The sequence below is a fragment of the Rhinoraja longicauda genome, chromosome 20, assembly GCF_053455715.1.
Source record: "Rhinoraja longicauda isolate Sanriku21f chromosome 20, sRhiLon1.1, whole genome shotgun sequence".
Lineage (NCBI taxonomy): Eukaryota > Metazoa > Chordata > Chondrichthyes > Rajiformes > Arhynchobatidae > Rhinoraja > Rhinoraja longicauda.
This window is the reverse complement of record NC_135972.1, coordinates 5,046,874-5,065,473: the sequence shown is the minus strand read 5'-3', so window position 1 is coordinate 5,065,473 and position 18,600 is coordinate 5,046,874. Positions and strand designations below refer to the sequence as shown.

Below are 18,600 nucleotides of genomic sequence, written 5' to 3'. Positions count from 1 at the left end.
ACACTAGTTCTATCCGGCCCACTAGGAACAATTTAAAGCAGCCAATTAATCTCCAAACCTACACTTCTTTAGTCGGAGAGTAAGGCCTGTTTTACATTGCATCTCACCCCGTGTCTTATCAATAATAGATTTTCATGAAAAAGTCACAATGTTGTAAACAGTTGTTGCACTCTCATTTTGTGCTGTTTTAATGTGCCTTTTTAGGTGTAATTTATTTCTAGCGAAATTCTGCACTTCACTCTAGCAGAGTGAAGCACTGAAATGAAAGGTCCAACATTTGCTGATATTGGCAGCAAAGGTCTTAGAAAAGAATGACAGATTTTGTCGGGTAATTGTCAATTGATGGAATGTCCTATTACATCCTTGTTCTCATTCTATTTCCCTTTGCTCCATCATTGAGTTGCAGTACAAGTACAAAAAGATACAAGAGAGTAAAAAACATCCTTACTTCTGACAGTCACCACATTCAATATATCCATTGGTTTCTTTGATCGTGGGGTCATATACAAATGCTGGATACTCTGTGTCGCAGGGCTGGAACATATCCAATTTCCGGTGTTTATGACCTGTGATAGTTAAAGTAGCATTAACCAGTCGAAAGGTTCATGATAAAATTCATAGTTGAGTTTATAGAAGAGACTAGGAATCCTATACTGAATAACTCAATTCCTAACTCTGCAAAGTCTGTTCACCTTCTACATGGCTCAAGCCAGAAGAGTGATTAGATATTTACCACTTGCCTGGATCAGTGCAGGTTCAACAACATGCAAAAGGCTTGACACCATACAGCACATTCACTGACTCCACAACAGACGTAAAGTATCAGCAGTTTGTACTATCTGCAGGATGTACTGCAGTAACTCGCCAAGCCAGCACCTACCAAACACATAACCTCTACTAGCTAGAAGGAAAAGAAAGCAAAAGCATCGTAATACCACTCCTGGAGGATGTCTTCCATGAATCAAGAGTGTTTTATTGTCATGTACTGAAATGGAACAATTGCAGCAGCACAACAGGTTTGCCACACAACATCCTGTCTTGGAAATTTATTACCGTTTCTTCACCATTTTCGGGGGATTCTCCAGAACAACATTGTGACTATACCCACACTTCAAGAAGTGCAGTGGTTCAAGAAGGCAGCTCACTATCACCTTCTCAAGGACAGGTATGGGTAATTAAATGCTGGCTCAGCCTGTGAAGCCCACATGCCTTGAATGAATAAAAATGAGCAACATTCTTAGGTGTTTACTAACTGGCTTGCTTCCTAAATGCAGATCAGTTGCCTGATCTTCTAACTGGCTCCATAAAAAGTTACTACTAAAATGAGATGATTGGAGTTGGATTTGAACTTTTCTAAATGCTTACTACATATATTCCCATCTTAGTGATATAATTTTCTCCCATGAATGTCATATACAGTCATGGAATTAATCAGCACTGAAATGGGCCCTGAGGCCTGCCACATCCATGCTAATGTTTTTGCCCATCTAACAGTAATCCCATTTGCCCACATTAAGTCTATATTCTTCATGCCATGTTTATGTAAGTGCTTGTCTAAATATCTCTTAAACATAGTGATTGCATCTAATTATACTGCCTCCTCAGGCATTGAATTCCAGATATCACACACATCCTGTATACAAAAATCATTCTTCTCAAATTCCATTTAAAGCTCCTTCCTATCACTTTAAACCTGTAGTCTCATGTTTTTGATAGGGTATGGGAAAAAGATTCTGAATATATACCACATCCATGTTTCTTACAATTTTGTATACGTCCATCGGTTCCAGAGAAAACAAACCCAGTCTATCCAATATTTTTCCATAACTAAAGACCCATTCCAGGCACCATCCTGGTAAATATCCTTCACACTCTCTCCAGTGCAGCCCCATCCATCCTACAGTGTATTAACCAGAGCTGCACAAAATACTCTAGGTGGGGCCTAACCAGTATTTTGTAAAGCTGCAACACAAAGTCCTGACTTTTACAATGTTTCCATAACCCAAGGCAAGCAAGCCATAAACCTTTTTCACAACTCCATCTATCTATGTTTCAAGCAATTTCAGGCAACTATGAACATGAACCTCAATGTTCCTCTGTTCACCAACATTTGTCAGTGCCCCACCACTTACTATACATGTCCTACACCCTATTCTCAAAATGCATCACTTCAGGCTTGTTGGGATTAAATTCCATTTGGCCATATGCCGCCCAGCTTTCCATCTGATCTATAGGCTACTGTAGCCTTAGTCAACTTTCCTCACTATCCACAACACCATAGGATTTTTAAAGAAATGAATTGCAAGTTGCAATTAGTGAGAATTGATAAAAGATGTTTTAGTTTTCATTTTGAATAAGTACAATATATTTTATTAACACATAAAAGTACTTAGGTATTCTATAATCTATGCAGAATCAAATTAATTTCTAAATGTGAAAAGCGTAATGTGTTATTATAATGCATTTTGGATGTGAATGAGCTGGGAGAGGTTAAATGTACAGACACTTACCAAAATGGAAGACTGACTTGGCTGAGCAGGTCACATGACATGTTGAAAAGGGAAAGCAACAGTTCACATGATGATCACAGTCACACGATGAGTGGCAAAATGGATGATAATAATTTATGGAGCAAATGTGTGAAAGAGACAGAGACAACAGAATTAGAATGAGAATGATATCGTTTGCCAGTCAGAGGCCTGAAGAAAGATTATATACATGTAGGTACATGCAGGAACTGCTGTTCTTACTAAATATAAATGAGCTGATCCTATTTGTGTTTCAGCATATTCGTTGGTATTTTTTGAGTCAGTTTATGACTTAGTATTGTCAACTTTTTAGATTGTTTTATAGAAATCTACAAAATAGCAAATGGTTAAACATGATGATTCCAGTTTTCTTGGGATTCCTTTCATGCATGACCACTGGGCTATTATTGAAATCTATTTCACCCCTTCCTCTTTTCTTTATATAAAGTTATTTTAATCAAGTTACCTCCTTCAGATAGAATTAAAAACAACCAAATATCAGCTCTTTCACATTCACAGAAAAGTTCCATTGCCAACATGAGGGCTTTTATTTCAACAAAGATTTATTTCTAACAAAAACCTGATGATTGCTAAATAACTACAAAAACGTTTTGTTGGCATCTTAAAAGATACAATAGATGAGCAAAAGAATCATAATACCAATTTCTGTCTGGATATTGCAGTTTCATAACTTTATATAACCAAACATCTTTTACTTACCATTTACCATGTTATCAACATACCACAGGCTACAAATATGGAATTCAACCAAAAATCTGCAAAATTTAAGAAGATATTATTGTCTCACAGATTATCAACAACCTCATGTTACAACACCAGTAGTCAAGGGACATATTACAATGCATCACAGAAAAAGCCAACAGCCTGCACTTGATAGAGATAATATGAAACTGTATGGGCTTTTCTCTTCCAAGACTGGATGTTATTAAGAGAGAGTTAGATTTAGCACTAGCTTTAGGGCTAAAGGAATCAAGGGATATGGGGAAAAATCAGGAATGGGGTACTGATTTTAGATGATCAGCCATGATCATATTGAATGGTGGTGCTGGCTCAAAGGGCTGAATGGCGTACTGCATTATCCTCAAGAGCTCTATCTAGCTCTCTCTTGAATGTATTCAGAGAATTGGCCTCCACTGCCTTCTGAGATTCACAACTCTCTGACTGAAAAGGTTTTTCCTCATCTCTGTTCTAAATGGCCTACCCCTTATTCTTAAACTGCGGCCCCTGGTTCTGGACTCCCCCAATATTGGGAACATGTTTCCTGCCTCTAACGTGTCCAACCCCTTAATAATCTTATACGTTTCGAGAAGATCCCCTCTCATCCTTCTAAATTCCAGTGTATACAAGCCTAGTCGCTCCAGTCTTTCAACATATGGCAGTCCCGCCATTCCGGGAATTAACCTAGTAAAGCTACGCTGCACGCCCTCAATAGCAAGAATATTCTTCCTCAAATTTAGAGACCAAAACTGCACACAGTACTCCAGGTGCAGTCTCACTAGGGCCCTGTACAACTGCAGAAGGACCTCTTTGCTCCTATACTCAACTCCTCTTGTTATGAGGGCCAACATTCCATTGGCTTTCTTCACTGCCTGCTGTACCTGCCTGCTTCCTTTCAGTGACTGATGCACTAGGACACCCAGATCTCGTTGTACGTTCCCTTTTTCTAACTTGACACCATTCAGATAATAATCTGCCTTCCTATTCTTACCACCAAAGTGGATAACCTCACACTTATCCACATTAAACTGCATTTGCCATGCATCCGCCCACTCACACAACCTGTCCAAGTCACCCTGCAACCTCATAGCATCTTCCTCACAGTTCACACTGACACCCAGCTTTGTATCATCTGCAAATTTGCTAATATTATTTTTAATCCCTTCATCCAAGTCATTGATGTATATGGTAAATAGCTGCAGTCCCAGCACTGAGCCTTGTGGTACCCCACTAGTCACTGCCTGCCATTCTGAAAGGGACCCATTTATCCCCACTCTTTGCTTTCTGTCTGTCAACCAATTTTCTATCCAATTTTCTATCCAATTTTCTATCCATTGCCCCACCTCCAATACCATGGGCTCTAATTTTGCCCACCAATCTCCTATGTGGGACCTGGTCGAAGGCTTTCTGAAAGTCGAGGTACACCACATCCACCGGCTCTCCCCTGTCAATTTTCCTAGTTACATCCTCAAAAGATTCCAGTACATTAGTCAAGTATGATTTCCCCTTCGTAAATCCATGCTGACTCGGAATGATCCTGTTACTGCTATCCAAATGCACCACAATTTCGTCTTTTATAATTGACTCCAGCATCTTCCCCACCACTGATGTCAGACTCACTGGTCTATAATTTCTCGTTTTCTCTCTCCCTCCTTTCTTAAAAAGTGGGATAACATTAGCTACCCTCCTATCCACAGGAACTGACCCTGAATCTATAGAACATTGGAAAATGATCGCCAATGCATCCACAATTTCTGGAGCCACCTCCTTAAGTACCCTGGGATGCAGACCATCAGGCCCTGGGGATTTATCAGCCTTCTGTCCCATCAGTCAAGAGAGTCAAGAGTGTTTTATTGTCATAAGTCCCAGATAGAACAATGAAATTCTTACTTGCAGCAGCACAACAAAATATGTAAACATAGTACACTGTAAACAATATAATAACAGAGAGAGAACAAAAAGTTCAGAGTGTATATATATATATATATATATATACACATACTCCCCTACAAACTACTCCCCTTCTTCTCACCCCCTTCTTCTTCCCCTCTCTCTTCACTGTCCACCATAATATATAATATATAATATATAAAATATATTATAATGAAAAGATGAAAACAATATCTTTAGTTAAATATTTAGATATTTTATATATTTACATTTGGAATATGGGCATCACTGGAAATTCATAAGATTGACAAAAAAATGCTGGAGGCAACATCTCTGTAGAGAAGGAATGGGTGATGTTTCAGTCGATACCTGAAACGTCACCCATTCCTTCCCTCCAGAGATGCTGCCAGTCCCACTGAGTTACTCCAGCATTTTGTGTCTATCTTTGGTTTAAACCAGCATCTGCAGTTCCTTCCTACACTGGAAATTCATTGCCTATTGCCCATTCTCAGTTGTCCTGGGGGAATTTGTAGTGCACATTTTTAGTGTAGGAATGGACTCGAATGTGGGTTAGAATATGTAGTTCCACGGATCCTTCCTCCCTCCTTTTAGCATGTGTGATGGATGAAAGAACACATCACTCTGCACTGATCAGTTTGTTTTCCAAACAAAAATGTTAAATAACAACTGGAAGTTCTTTAAGATTATGCAGGCCTGATGTTCAAATGCCAAAATAGCACTTTTATTATTTTTGATTTTGGATCAAATGAATTGTGTTAGGGATCAACTGCACGCACCTGTGCCTGACCTCCACATGGCATCGGGTTGGTGTTACATGCATGAAATGTGGGGCCAATTCTTATGCTATAATATCAGCATAGAAGTTTAAACTTCCACAGGTCTGCTAGTCCTAGTAAATATATCAGGAACCTGCTCATTCAGGAACCTGCCGCACCTTAACAAGTATCTAATGTCTTGCACTTATAAAAACTTCTGTAAACAAGGAAACTGCTTATGTAATGTGCCAAAAATGTCTATAGGAAGCCATAACAAAATGTTTGATAAACTTTACTGCATGGAGCAGAAAAATCTGACAGAAATATTTATTATTATAGTCACATTGGTATGAAGTGAAACTAATATAATGACACGCCCCAGTAGAGTTCACATCACAGTGCAGTTGCATGTTCTGTCTGGAAAGAAATTTTACAAATATTTGACAAATAATCTTTCATGAACAACCTGTAGAGTTTGTTTAATTTTATTTGTAGAATTGAATGCATAACAGATAACCATTTCTGAAAGTCATACCATGCCCACATTTGGTTCTAGTATAATATGTACGTACGTGAATAAGTTGCTCAGGAACCATCTCACAGCAGCAAAGAAAATATATAAGGGCTAAAGAGAGAACAAAGAAGACATTTGACTAATACTAAATAATTTCCTTTGTACAACATTAAGTTGAATACTGCATATAGATTATGGAAGAAAATGTTAATTAAAGTGGACTAATTATAGAACAAAGGCTGTGGAGAATGCCTTCTAAATGTCTTACATGAACTGACCGCAAATTATAAAAAATATTGTAATTTTACTTGCCTAAAATTTGGATTGTGTCACATTTTAGTGCACTAAAACATGGCTGCATTAAACTGAATTAGAATGAGAGCATTCCAGATTTAAAAGCATAGCAAAGATCTTCTCAGAGAATTACATATACCCCAGTGAAAACACCCTTGGAAAACGTAACTCATGGAAAATACATTGTTCATTAGGAAGGTCCATGTAGGATATGATGTCCGATAACTTTGTGTGACTAAACTCTTTATTAATGGGCTTGTTTTTGCCTCGTGTTCTGAAGTCTCCTACTCACCCTGAATGTCCAGCCTTGGCCATTACAACACCACTAGCCAAGTTACTGGTGAGACACACATTCAATAAATATCTCAGCAGCTAAGTACTGGAAAAAAATGTTCCTTGTTAATTTGAGCACAGAAGATATCTGAGCAGACTGCAATTACTTTTTAAATTATCTATTCCAATCTCCCAATGACAGCCTGGTATCCTTTAAAAATAAGAAAAGAAACAAACTGATGCATGGGTTTTTAGTTTTACTAAGACTATTCAATGACAGTCATAATGTGGAGAATTTTACTCCAATATATGGTTGGAGGAAAGGAGACAAGTGATGCCCAACAAGGGATGTTATTTAATGTGCTGGAATTAATCAGAAATGCTATTGCGAATCCAAATTTGTGATTGGTGCAATTTCATCTGGAATTGTTCAGAGCGAGATTTACCCCCTGTGAAATTAAAGCTGCTTGTATCTAAAAAATAGCCCGCATGTGATCCACTGTATAGGACTATGTTCCAGTATGGAAACAGTGCTCCCTATAGCACCCTCCACAACTTCAATTCTCCAGCATCTGCTACCTACAACAGCCATTTCTGCAACAGCAGCTGGTGACATACAACTCAAGTAAGTTTCATGAATATTTCACTGATGTTAAGAGTCCTAAATTAAGCTCCAACATGTTATTATGAAGCAGATACTCACACTAATCATTGGCTTTGATCCACTGTGATGATCGTTATGTCCTTTGCACATAGCTTGATTATCATAAAGTTTCACCCTATGATAAGGCCAAGTTTAGTTATTAATAATACATTGGGCAAGAACCAAACCAACTGTTAATTTTGTTTAAATTTCTCGAGAAGAGGGTCTCGACCTGAAATGTCATCCATTCCTTCTCTCCAGAGATGCTGCCTGTCTCACTGAGTTATTCCAGCTTTTTGTTTCTATCTTTGGATTTAACCAGCATCTGCAGTTCCTTCCTAAATGTTATCAAGAAATCTGTTGGTATTTAGCTATTCAAATAGAAGTGGGTACTGGACTTAGCACATGCTGCCAGTCCAGGACTTTGACAAAAATAGAAGGTAAAATCTGTCTTCTGACTCCCCACTGGACTCCCAGTTGACTGCAACAAAGAGGACAGGGGGTAGGGTTGGGTGGGTTGAGGTAATTGGGGAGGAGGAGATTTCTACTCAGCCTTGGGTTGGATCTGAGAACCAATTGGGTTCATTTTGGATTCTAGGGTTCCAGACTAGCAAAATAAGAGGCTGTGGATTAATAATTTATAATCATTTTCCATCAGAATAATGTTTATGTTGTTTAGAAATTAGAATTACAACCCAGCATAACTGGAACTGTGGCATTTTGTGATCTAGTGGGGAGACGCAAGGTTCAGTGCTGGGACCCCAGTTACTCACAATATATATTAACGATTTAGACAAGGGAATTAAATGTAACATCTCCAAGTTTGCGGATGACACAAAGCTGGGTGGCAGTGTGAGCTGCGAGGAGGATGCTATGAGGCTGCAGGGTGACTTGGAATAGGTTGGGTCAGTGGGCGGATGCATGGCAGATGCAGTATAATGTGGATAAATGTGAGGTTATCCATTTTGTGGCAAGAACAAGAAGGCAGATTATTATCTAAATGGTGTCAGATTAGGAGAAGGGGAAGTGCAACGAGACCTGGGTGTCCTTGTACATCAGTCACTGAAAGCAAGCATGCAGGACAGCAGGCAGTGAAGAAAGCAAATGGCATGTTGGCCTTCATAGCAAGAGGATTTGAGTATAGGAGCAAGGAGGTCCTACTGCAGTTGTACAGGGCCCTGGAAAGACCACACCTGGAGTATTGTGGGCAGTTTTGGTCTCCTAATTTGAGGAAGGACATTCTTGCTATTGAGGGAGTACAGAGTAGGTTCACCAGATTAGTTCCCGGGATGGTGGGACTGACATATGATGAAAGAATGGGTCAACTGGGCTTGTATTCACTGGAATTTAAAAGGATGAGAGGGGATCTTATAGAAACATATAAAATTCTTAAGGGGCTGGATGCAGGAAAAATGTTCCCCAATGTTGGGGGAGTCCAGAACCAGGGGTCACAGTTTACGAATAAGGGTAGGCCATTTAGGACAGATGAGGAAAAATGTTTTCACACAGAGAGTTGTGAATCTGTGGAATTCTCTGCCACAGAAGGCAGTGGAGACGAATTCACTGGATGTTTTCAAGAGAGAGTTAGATTTAGCTCTTAGGGCTAACGGAATCAAGGGATATGGGGAAAAAGCAGGAATGGGGTACTGATTTTGGATGATCAGCCATGATCATCTTGAATGGCAGCCCTTGAATGGCTCAAAGGCCAGAATGGGCTACTCCTGCACCTATTTTCTTTGTTTCTATGTTTCTATCTCCAAATCAAAGTACAACTGAAAATGGGATCATTGGAACTTAAATGGCACAAATGATTAAATGGTCAGGTTTTCCTGATGTATCACAAATTGGAGGGGCATAGGCTAAATGCAGGCAAATGGGACTAGCTCAAATAGACATTATGGTTGGCATGGACGAGTAGGGCTGAAGGGAGATTAAAGTTTGCCCTAGTAAGCTAGAGACAAAGAAGAGGTCAGAGACAATAACAGGATGGTCTCAATCTTTTATGACTATGGACTCTTTGAGAAGCCTGCATAGAGAAAATTTCACAGACATGTAAATCTTTCCTAGTTGAAATGCTTTTCAAATTCTGTCAAAACAGACACAAATTAGCAAATTTATTAAGACTGCAGTGCCAGCTTTCAGAGTACAGCTACTTGCCCTGACACTATCTTTTCAGCCAATTATTAAAGAGTTCTCAGATTTAATGAAACTGCACCTTCACAGGGCACACATCTAAGTCTGAATCATGCAACAAATATGAGGAGACAACATCTTACTTGTTAAACATTCCCATGTTCACTAGTTGTGTCATCACCGATCCATCCACTTCTCCCAGAAACTTTCCTGTCTGAAAGAGAAAGGAAAGAAATTAGGAAATTGTAACATTTCCTGTTCTGATTACACTGTTTATCTACTTGTTATCTAGCTATTTTTAAAATTTTAGCCTTTGTCCTAGCCCCCACCCTTCCTCATCTCCATTCCCTCAAGTGCAAAGAATGCAGTCACAAACGGCAATTGTGAACAACTGATAAAGCCAGTCACCAAAGGATTTGCCTCGACCACATAAAGCTTCCTACACTGCCTTGTTTTCTTTCCTCTGCTGCAAACTGTTTCCTTAAACTTACCTTCCCTGTCACTGCACATTACATCCAACAGCTGCTGAGACTCAGTTCTTTGTCATGAAAGATCGAGACCATCCATTATTGTCTCTGTCTCTTCTTTATCCTTAGCTTATGGAGGTAAACGTTTAACCTCTTCCATCTGAACCCTGAACTAGCATTTTTCTCTCATATGTTCCTACTCTTTCTCCAAGCTCAATGTCGACAAGATCATAATAAAGCTGAGTCAGACTGTACATAACTGTTTCCATTCTTATTTATTCAGTAATGGCAGGAGAATCAATCCCTTCCCACATCATTATATCTGGTGTCACTGGAGATCTATGTTTAGTTCCATCTTCTTTCTCATCTATATGCTTTCCCTTGATAATATTACCAGCATCAATTTCTATGTATGCTGATGAGACCCAGGATACCACTTCTTTAGAATCACCTCTTGCTTCATTCATTTCAGTTTGTCAGAAAATTCAGGATAAACAGAAATTTTATCCAACCTTGTGGTTCTAAGCCACTATCTTTGGTCTCCACTACAAACTCTTCCCTAATTAAATCCTTCCTCCAATTCCTCCTGCTAGCTGTCTGAAATTGAATCAATCCATTCATTTTAAACCAGGGTCGAACTTTGGATCACTTTGGATTGCCTACTTTCACCTCCACAACTTCACTTCCTTCTGATCCAGCATCAACTCCACCTTTGTCAAAACACATCCATCCCATTGTTATCTCTAGACTTGATTATTTCAATAGATTCCTTCTTTTAACTTTGTAAACATGAGGTTATCCAAAACTATGCTGCCCATATTCTAACTTGCAGCAAATTGTGTTCCCTGAACTACACAGGTTCCTTGATAAGCAGATCCTCAGATTTAAATACTTATCCTTATGATCAAATCCCTTCACCTTCTGAATCGTTTTTGTTATCCACTCCGACTTTCGAGCGCTCTGAGAGATATATACATATATATATATATATATATGTATTCTTTCCAGTCTGGACCTGATCATTGCTGAATTTAATTAGTCAATTATTACTAAGACCCTAAGTTCTGGAGATCTCTCCCAAAATTTTTCTATCTTCCTACATCCTTTTGCTCCTCCAAGGCAGAATACAACTTCTTCACCTCTTTTACATCCCTCTCTAATTGGTGAGTTTGTGGATAGTGAGGAAGATTGTCAAAGGTTACAGAGGGATATGGATCAGTTGGAAATTTGGGCAGAGAACTGGAAAATTGATTTTAATCTGTAGAAGAGTCAGGTGATACATTTCAGAAAATGGAAGAGTAAAGGATACAGTAAATGTCAATATCCTTAAGAGTACCGATATTCAGAGATTACGTCTTAGTAAGATCACAATGCTTATAGGTCAATCTTTTCAACCTCTCTTCATATCAAGAATCTCTCTCTTATCTCATCTCAAGAATCAATCTACTAAGTCACTCATTCTCTTGGTATGGGGACTAAAACTGCATTCATTTTATCTTTCTACTTCAATGACTTGCAACAATGGATATCTCGACTACATGTTTACATTCAATATCATGGTCAACATTCTATAGTTTCTCTCCATTTAACATCACATTACACGATATACTCCATGTAGCACTTAAACTCTCCTTATTGATTTCAGACTCTTTGCATGCTCCACTTAGCTTTGTGTCATTGTCGAGCTTGAATGCTTTACATATTGTCTTTTCAGCTTAGTTATTAATATAACTCATAAATAACTGATGGCCATGTGTTAAACCTGAGTGTCAAACTGGAAAGGACTTGTTTCTGTTTTTCTTATCTTCTATCCCATTTATATATTATCTGCAGTCCCATGAGCCATTTTGTATGGTAGCTAATCAATTTGCTGTGAAGGTCTGGATATACATCTTGTACTTGCCCCAACCCTTCCTACCCCTTCATCTCCTTTGACTCTATAATTATGTTGACTTTATCTAATCGTATTATGACTTTTTAAGTGTTTCGATATTATTTCCTTAACGATGTATTCCAGCATTTTGCCGACAACAGATGTCAGATTAGCTGATCTGTAATACCTGATTTTTTTCTGTCCTACCCTTTCTAAAATGGTCCACTTATGTGCTATGCAGATCCTTTGCAACTCTCAGGGCACTTTCGGCACTTTGTGACCCATTAAATTTATTGTGGAATCTATTTGATATCATTACATTACAATAGTTACTCCTGCAGAATATATATGTACATCAAAATAATATTTTTAGTGATGGGATGCAAGGATTACAGAATGGCTGTTAATAATACATTTGCAAATGAGAGTACGTGTTATGTGCTGTTACTTCACTGCTTGTGAAAGAGTTAGCATCCACAAGTAAAGGTTTTGACTTACGAAGCTACTAATTCAGTGCAATTGCAGTTTATCACACATCGCTGCATTGCCATGGCAACCACCAATTAGACATTCCCCATTTTGCTTCTGTAAAGTTAGTTTGACTGAAAGTGTGAATATTCAGAGAGGCAGTGATCTTAATTTACATACTTTACGATATACACATCAATTATTTTTGCACATGAAGTGAGAAATAGTTGATGTGTGTCTATGGTAACCGTTAATTTCTATTTAATCTCCAGAGGGTCTGATGACCCTTCGGAAAATGTTTGGAAGCCTAATTATCCTTGCTTAAAGTATTCCGCAACTACTTTCCTCACATATGAGTACAGAAACATATTATTACATTCCTTCACTGACAGCAGAAATGCTAAGAAATTCCTTTTTTTAAACAAAACCATCTCCATGTGCTCACTAAACCTGACATAGTCATCACTAAACCTGAATGTTTGTAACATTGAAAAGAATTACTAATAAACATGTGCAATATGTTATGTATTTATAATACCAGTGACATACTCCTTTCACATTTCAAAGTGGATTTGCAAGAACATGAATTAATACATACAACTGTTGTAAAATATCTCACCATGTTAAATTTACCTTCTTTCTGCTTCATATTAACAGAACACTTACATCTTCCACTTTGTTGGAGATCAGAATGAATCCATTGTTATCCACTAAGAAACAGTTTAGTGCCTGCATGACAAATATAAAATTATAGTTCATTTGAGATGTTTTTTGATTTTTTTCAAAACATATTAAAAAAATCCTTTGTCCAGCATAATAACGGATGGATTGTAACTCACATCATCCTCACAGCTGATGGGACATCTTCCTTCAATTTCGCTGCACTGAAAATGCGATGTGAAAATATAAATGAGTCAATATGTTGTTCTAATTTAACAAATCATTTGTTCTTTTATTAAAATGTAAAAAATCTTTTCCAAATCTATAAATGGACCAACATTGTTTCATTGTAAGAAAAATGAGGCTTGACCTTTCTTTTTAAAAATCGATAAACAAGATAATTTTTCAATAGCCTTTATCAACCATGACCAGTCTGCACCCAATGTTTACATACGGTTAAGAGACTTGCTGTCTCTAAATTATGTTATTTATGTATGGTAGTTGTTATCTGTCCCAGTGTGCAGAAATACAGCCTATTCTGGCTAAAGTAATCAAAGGGGCAATGTGGTGGCTTGGTTGCATCCACGTGTGTAGGTTTGAAGATGGTCAGGCCAAATTATACCCTTTTGTGCTAAAATATAGTTTCTAGCTGTAATGTGGAATTATGTATTTTATTTCCACGTTTTCCTTTGAATTTGTGACTATTATTTTAGAATTACTGGTCATCATATCTTTGGTGAATAATTGCGCTGCTATATATCATTATCTTAAAAATCCCAATTGATAATGTTGGGAAAAAGTTACTGAAAAAGACTGTATTTTGACAAATACAGTCCGAGCATTGCGTAGCTTTATAAAAAATAAATTCTAGTTAATAACACAAATAGAATTATTGTAAACATAAATGCATTTGTTAACTTATTTTAATAAGTATTCTGCAGCAGCTCGGATTAAATAATCTGTCTTGTAATGCTACTTTGTCATTAGATAGAAGGGAGAAAATTGAGATAAATTTGAAATTATAATGAAATATATGTAATATCTCAGTCATCTGGGATCATGTCGCCTTGCTTCTATTCCAGTTCTCTTGGATGGAACTTATTTTTACTTTGGCTTCATTGACATTAACCAGCAGTACCAGATTAAAAACGAAACTATAGCTGTCTCAGGCTGCAGCTCTGTTTTTCCTGGTACACATTTATTCCACCAAAGATAGACACACAATGCTGGATCAACTCAGTGGGACAGGCACCCTTCTTCAGACCCTCGACCCAAAATGTCACCCATTCCTTCTATCCAGAGATGCTGCCTGATTTCCTCCAGCATTGTGTGTCTATCTTCAGTGTCAACCAGCATCTGCAGTTCCTTCCTACACATTTATTCCACAAAATTTTCACTTACATCAGTGTCATTGTACTGCAGTGCAGGAACAGGCAAGGTAAGCAGTAGGATGCAAGAAGAAGAAAACAAGTATAAACCAGTTTATAGACCAGTATAAGTCAATATTATCTACTATACCAACATACATGAATAGACACAAGTATACTTCAAAGCAAACTATCACAGCATATTAATCAAATATAGAGTTAAAATCAAACATGCACCAACACAACGTTCCTCAACAAGCATTTATACAACGCTCATCAAGTGTTCACTAACATCAACATATCCGCCTTGGCGCAGTTCCAACAACATTGGAACTCTTCTGGGGTTGGGGTGACCTGTACAAAAGGAATGGGTTACACCTTAAAAGCGGGGGACCAACATTCTGGCAGGCAGGTTTGCTAGTGCTACAAGAAGAAGGGTCTCGACCCGAAACATCACCCATTCCTTCTCTCCCGAGATGCTGCCTGACCTGCTGAGTTACTCCAGCATTTTGTGAATAAATTGCTAGTGCTACACGTGTGGGTTTAAACTAAGTCGTGGGGGGAGGGGTTGACAAATTGGGAATATGAAGATGGAGTTAAAGGGGAAGCGAATAGAGGAGAAATTGCAAAGGACTCTCGAATAAATGGGAATGGAAGTTCTAGATGGGATAAGAGAGTAAGGTCAGGGCCAATTGTGAATGGTGTGAGAGGGGAGGTGAATATCGAAGTTAAAGTGTTGTATTTAAATGCCCGAAGTATAAAAATAAAGTGGATGAGCTTGAGGCCCAGTTAGACATTGGCAAGTATGATGTTGTGGGAATCACAGAGACATGGCTACAAGAGGACCAGGGCTGTGAACTGAATATTCAGGGGTACACAACGTATAGAAAAGACAGACAGGTGGGCAGAGGGGGTGGGGTCGCTCAGTTGGTAAGGAATGATATTCACTCCCTTGCAAGGGGTGACATAGAATCAGGAGATGTAGAATCAGTATGGATAGAAATGAGGAATTGTAAGGGTAAAAAGACCCTAATGGGAGTTATTTACAGGCCCCCAAACAGTAGCCTCGACATAGGGTGCAAGTTGAATCAAGAGCTAAAATTGGCATGTTGCAAATGTAATGCTAGGGTGGTTATGGGAGATTTCAACATGCAGGTAGACTGGAAAAATGAAGTTGGTAATGGACCCCAGGAAAGAGAGTTTGTGGAGTGCCTCCGAGATGGGTTCTTAGAACAGCTTGTACTGGAGCCTACCAGGGAGAAGGCAATTCTGGATTTAGTGTTGTGTAATGAATCTGATCTGATAAGGGGACTCAAGGTAAAAGAGCCATTAGGAGGCAGTGATCATAATATGATAAGTTTTACTCTACAAATTGAGAGGGAGAAGAGAAAATCGGAAGTGTCAGTATTACAGTATAGCAATGAGGCAGAAGCTGGCCAGATTTGACTGGAAGGAGGCCCTAGCAGGGAAGACGGTGGAACAGCAATGGCAGGTATTCCTGGGAATAATGCAGAAGTTGCAGGATCAATTTATCCCAAAGAGGAGGAAAGATTCTAAGGGGAGTAAGAGGCACCCGTGGCTGACAAGGAAAGTCAAGGACAGCATAAAAATAAAAGAGAAGAAGTATAACATAGCAAAGAAGAGTGGGAAGCCAGAGGATTGGGACTCTTTTAAAGAGCAACAGAAGATAACTAAAAAGCCAATACGGGGAGAAAAGATGAGGTACGAGGGTAAGCTAGCCAATAATATAAAGGAGGATAGTAAAAGCTTTTTTAGGTATGTGAAGAGGAAAAAAATAGTCAAGGCAAATGTGGGTCCCTTGAAGACAGAAGCAGGGAAATTTATTATGGGGAACAAGGAGATGGCAGATGAGTTGAACCGGTACTTTGGATCTGTCTTCACTAAGGAAGATACAAACAATCTCCCAGATGTTCTAGTGGCCAGAGATCCTAGGGTGACGGAGGAACTGAAGGAAATTCACATTAGGCAGGAAATGGTTTTGGGTAGACTGATGGGACTGAAGGCTGATAAATCCCCAGGGCCTGATGGTCTGCATCCCAGGGTACTTAAGGAGGTGGCTCTAGAAATTGTGGACGCATTGGTGATCATTTTCCAATGTTCTATAGATTCAGAATCAGTTCCTGTGGATTGGAGGGTAGCTAATGTTATCCCACTTTTTAAGAAAGGAGGGAGAGAGAAAACGGGAAATTATAGACCAGTTAGTCTGACATCAGTGGTGGGGAAGATGCTGGAGTGAATTATAAAAGACGAAATTACGGAGCATTTGGATAGCAGTAACAGGATCGTTTCGAGTCAGCATGGATTTACGAAGGGGAAATCATGCTTGACAAATCTTCTGGAATTTTTTGAGGATGTAACTAGGAAAAGTGACAGGGGAGAGCCGGTGGATGTGGTGTACCTCGACTTTCATAAAACCTTCGACAAGGTCCCACATAGGAGATTAGTGGGCAAAATTAGAGAACATGGTATTGGGGGTAGGGTACTGACATGGATAGAAAATTGGTTGGCAGACAGAAAGCAAAGAGTGGGGATAAATGGGTCCGTTTCAGAATGGCAGGCAGTGACTAGTGGGGTACCGCAAGGCTCGGTGCTGGGACCGCAGCTATTTACAATATACATTAATGACTAGGAGGAAGGGATTAAAGGTACCATTAGCAAATTTGCAGATGATACAAAGCTGGGTGACAGTGTGAACTGTGAGGAAGATGCTATGAGGTTGCAGGGTGACTTGGACAGGTTGTGTGAGTGGGCGGATGCATGGCAGATGCAGTTTAATGTGGACAAGTGTGAGGTTATCCACTTTGGTGGTAAGAATAGGAAGGCAGATTATTATCTGAATTGTGTCAAGTTAGGAAAAGGGGACGTACAACGAGATCTGGGTGTCCTAGTGCATCAGTCACTAGCAGGTACAGCAGGCAGTGAAGAAAGCCAATGGAATGTTGGCCTTCATTACAAGAGGAGTTGAGTATAGGAGCAAAGAGGTCCTTCTGCAGTTGTACAAGCCCCTAGTGAGACCGCACCTGGAGTACTGTGTGCAGTTTTGGTCTCCAAATTTGAGGAAGGATATTCTTGCTATTGAGGGCATGCAGCATAGGTTTACTAGGTTAATTCCCGGAATGGCGGGACTGTCATATGTTGAAAGACTGGAGTGACTAGGCTTGTATACACTGGAATTTAGAAGGATGAGAGGGGATCTTATCAAAACATATAAGATTATTAAGGGGTTGGACACGTTAGAGGCTGGGAACATGTTCCCAATGCTGGGGGAGTCCAGAACCAGGGGCCACAGTTTAAGAATAAGGGGTAGGCCATTTAGAACGGAGATGAGGAAAAGCTTTTTCAGTCAGAGTTGTAAATCTGTGGAATTCTCTGCCTCAGAAGGCAGTGGAGGCCAATTCTCTGAATGCATTCAAGAGAAAGCTAGATAGAGCTCTTAAGGATAGCAAAGTCAGGGGGTATGGGGAGAAGGCAGGAATGGGGTACTGATTGAGAATGATCAGCCATGATCACATTGAATGGTGGTGCTGGCTCGAAGGGCCGAATGTCCTACTCCTGCACCTATTGTCGTCTATTGTCTAACATATCCTCCTTGGTGCAGTTCTTTGGCACATGTCTGGATCCACTTATCTGAAGACTACTATGAAATTCTCAGCAGTCAAATCTACTGACAGATATTTGTGCCCCCTGTTGCCTTTATAGTGTCAACTCGATCCACACCTTCCCATACACGTACGAATGGACCTTGCCAATTTTTTATTGTAGTATTAATTTGTCCATGTTTGTGTTAACTGCTCTGTTCACTTGCATGAGGCATCTTCATGGCTGAACTATTCCAATCTTAAGTAATTAAGACAGCAACCTCTGAGAGCAATGTTGTTACTTTTACAACTAACCATTTTCCCCTGATTGTATGAAATCTGGAGATGAGGATACAAAATTAGATATTACTAACATG

General features: G+C 39.2%; 1 protein-coding gene across 2 annotated transcripts in view; it reads right to left on the bottom strand.

Moving 5' to 3' along the window:
- The window catches only part of LOC144603514 (voltage-dependent calcium channel subunit alpha-2/delta-4-like), a 115,807-nt gene that overhangs the window by 38,321 nt on the left and 58,886 nt on the right, over positions 1 to 18,600 (bottom strand). Inside the window, exons 5-13 of one of the 2 annotated variants that reach the window (XM_078416800.1) lie at positions 14,659 to 14,673; positions 13,437 to 13,481; positions 13,264 to 13,326; positions 9,933 to 10,003; positions 7,717 to 7,792; positions 6,505 to 6,557; positions 3,249 to 3,304; positions 2,511 to 2,531; positions 449 to 566 (exon numbers count right to left, since the gene is read on the bottom strand). In XM_078416800.1, the coding sequence (XP_078272926.1) occupies positions 449 to 566; positions 2,511 to 2,531; positions 3,249 to 3,304; positions 6,505 to 6,557; positions 7,717 to 7,792; positions 9,933 to 10,003; positions 13,264 to 13,326; positions 13,437 to 13,481; positions 14,659 to 14,673 (518 nt within the window). The remainder of the gene's footprint in view (positions 1 to 448; positions 567 to 2,510; positions 2,532 to 3,248; positions 3,305 to 6,504; positions 6,558 to 7,716; positions 7,793 to 9,932; positions 10,004 to 13,263; positions 13,327 to 13,436; positions 13,482 to 14,658; positions 14,674 to 18,600) is intronic. The other variant, XM_078416801.1, reaches the window with a different exon arrangement.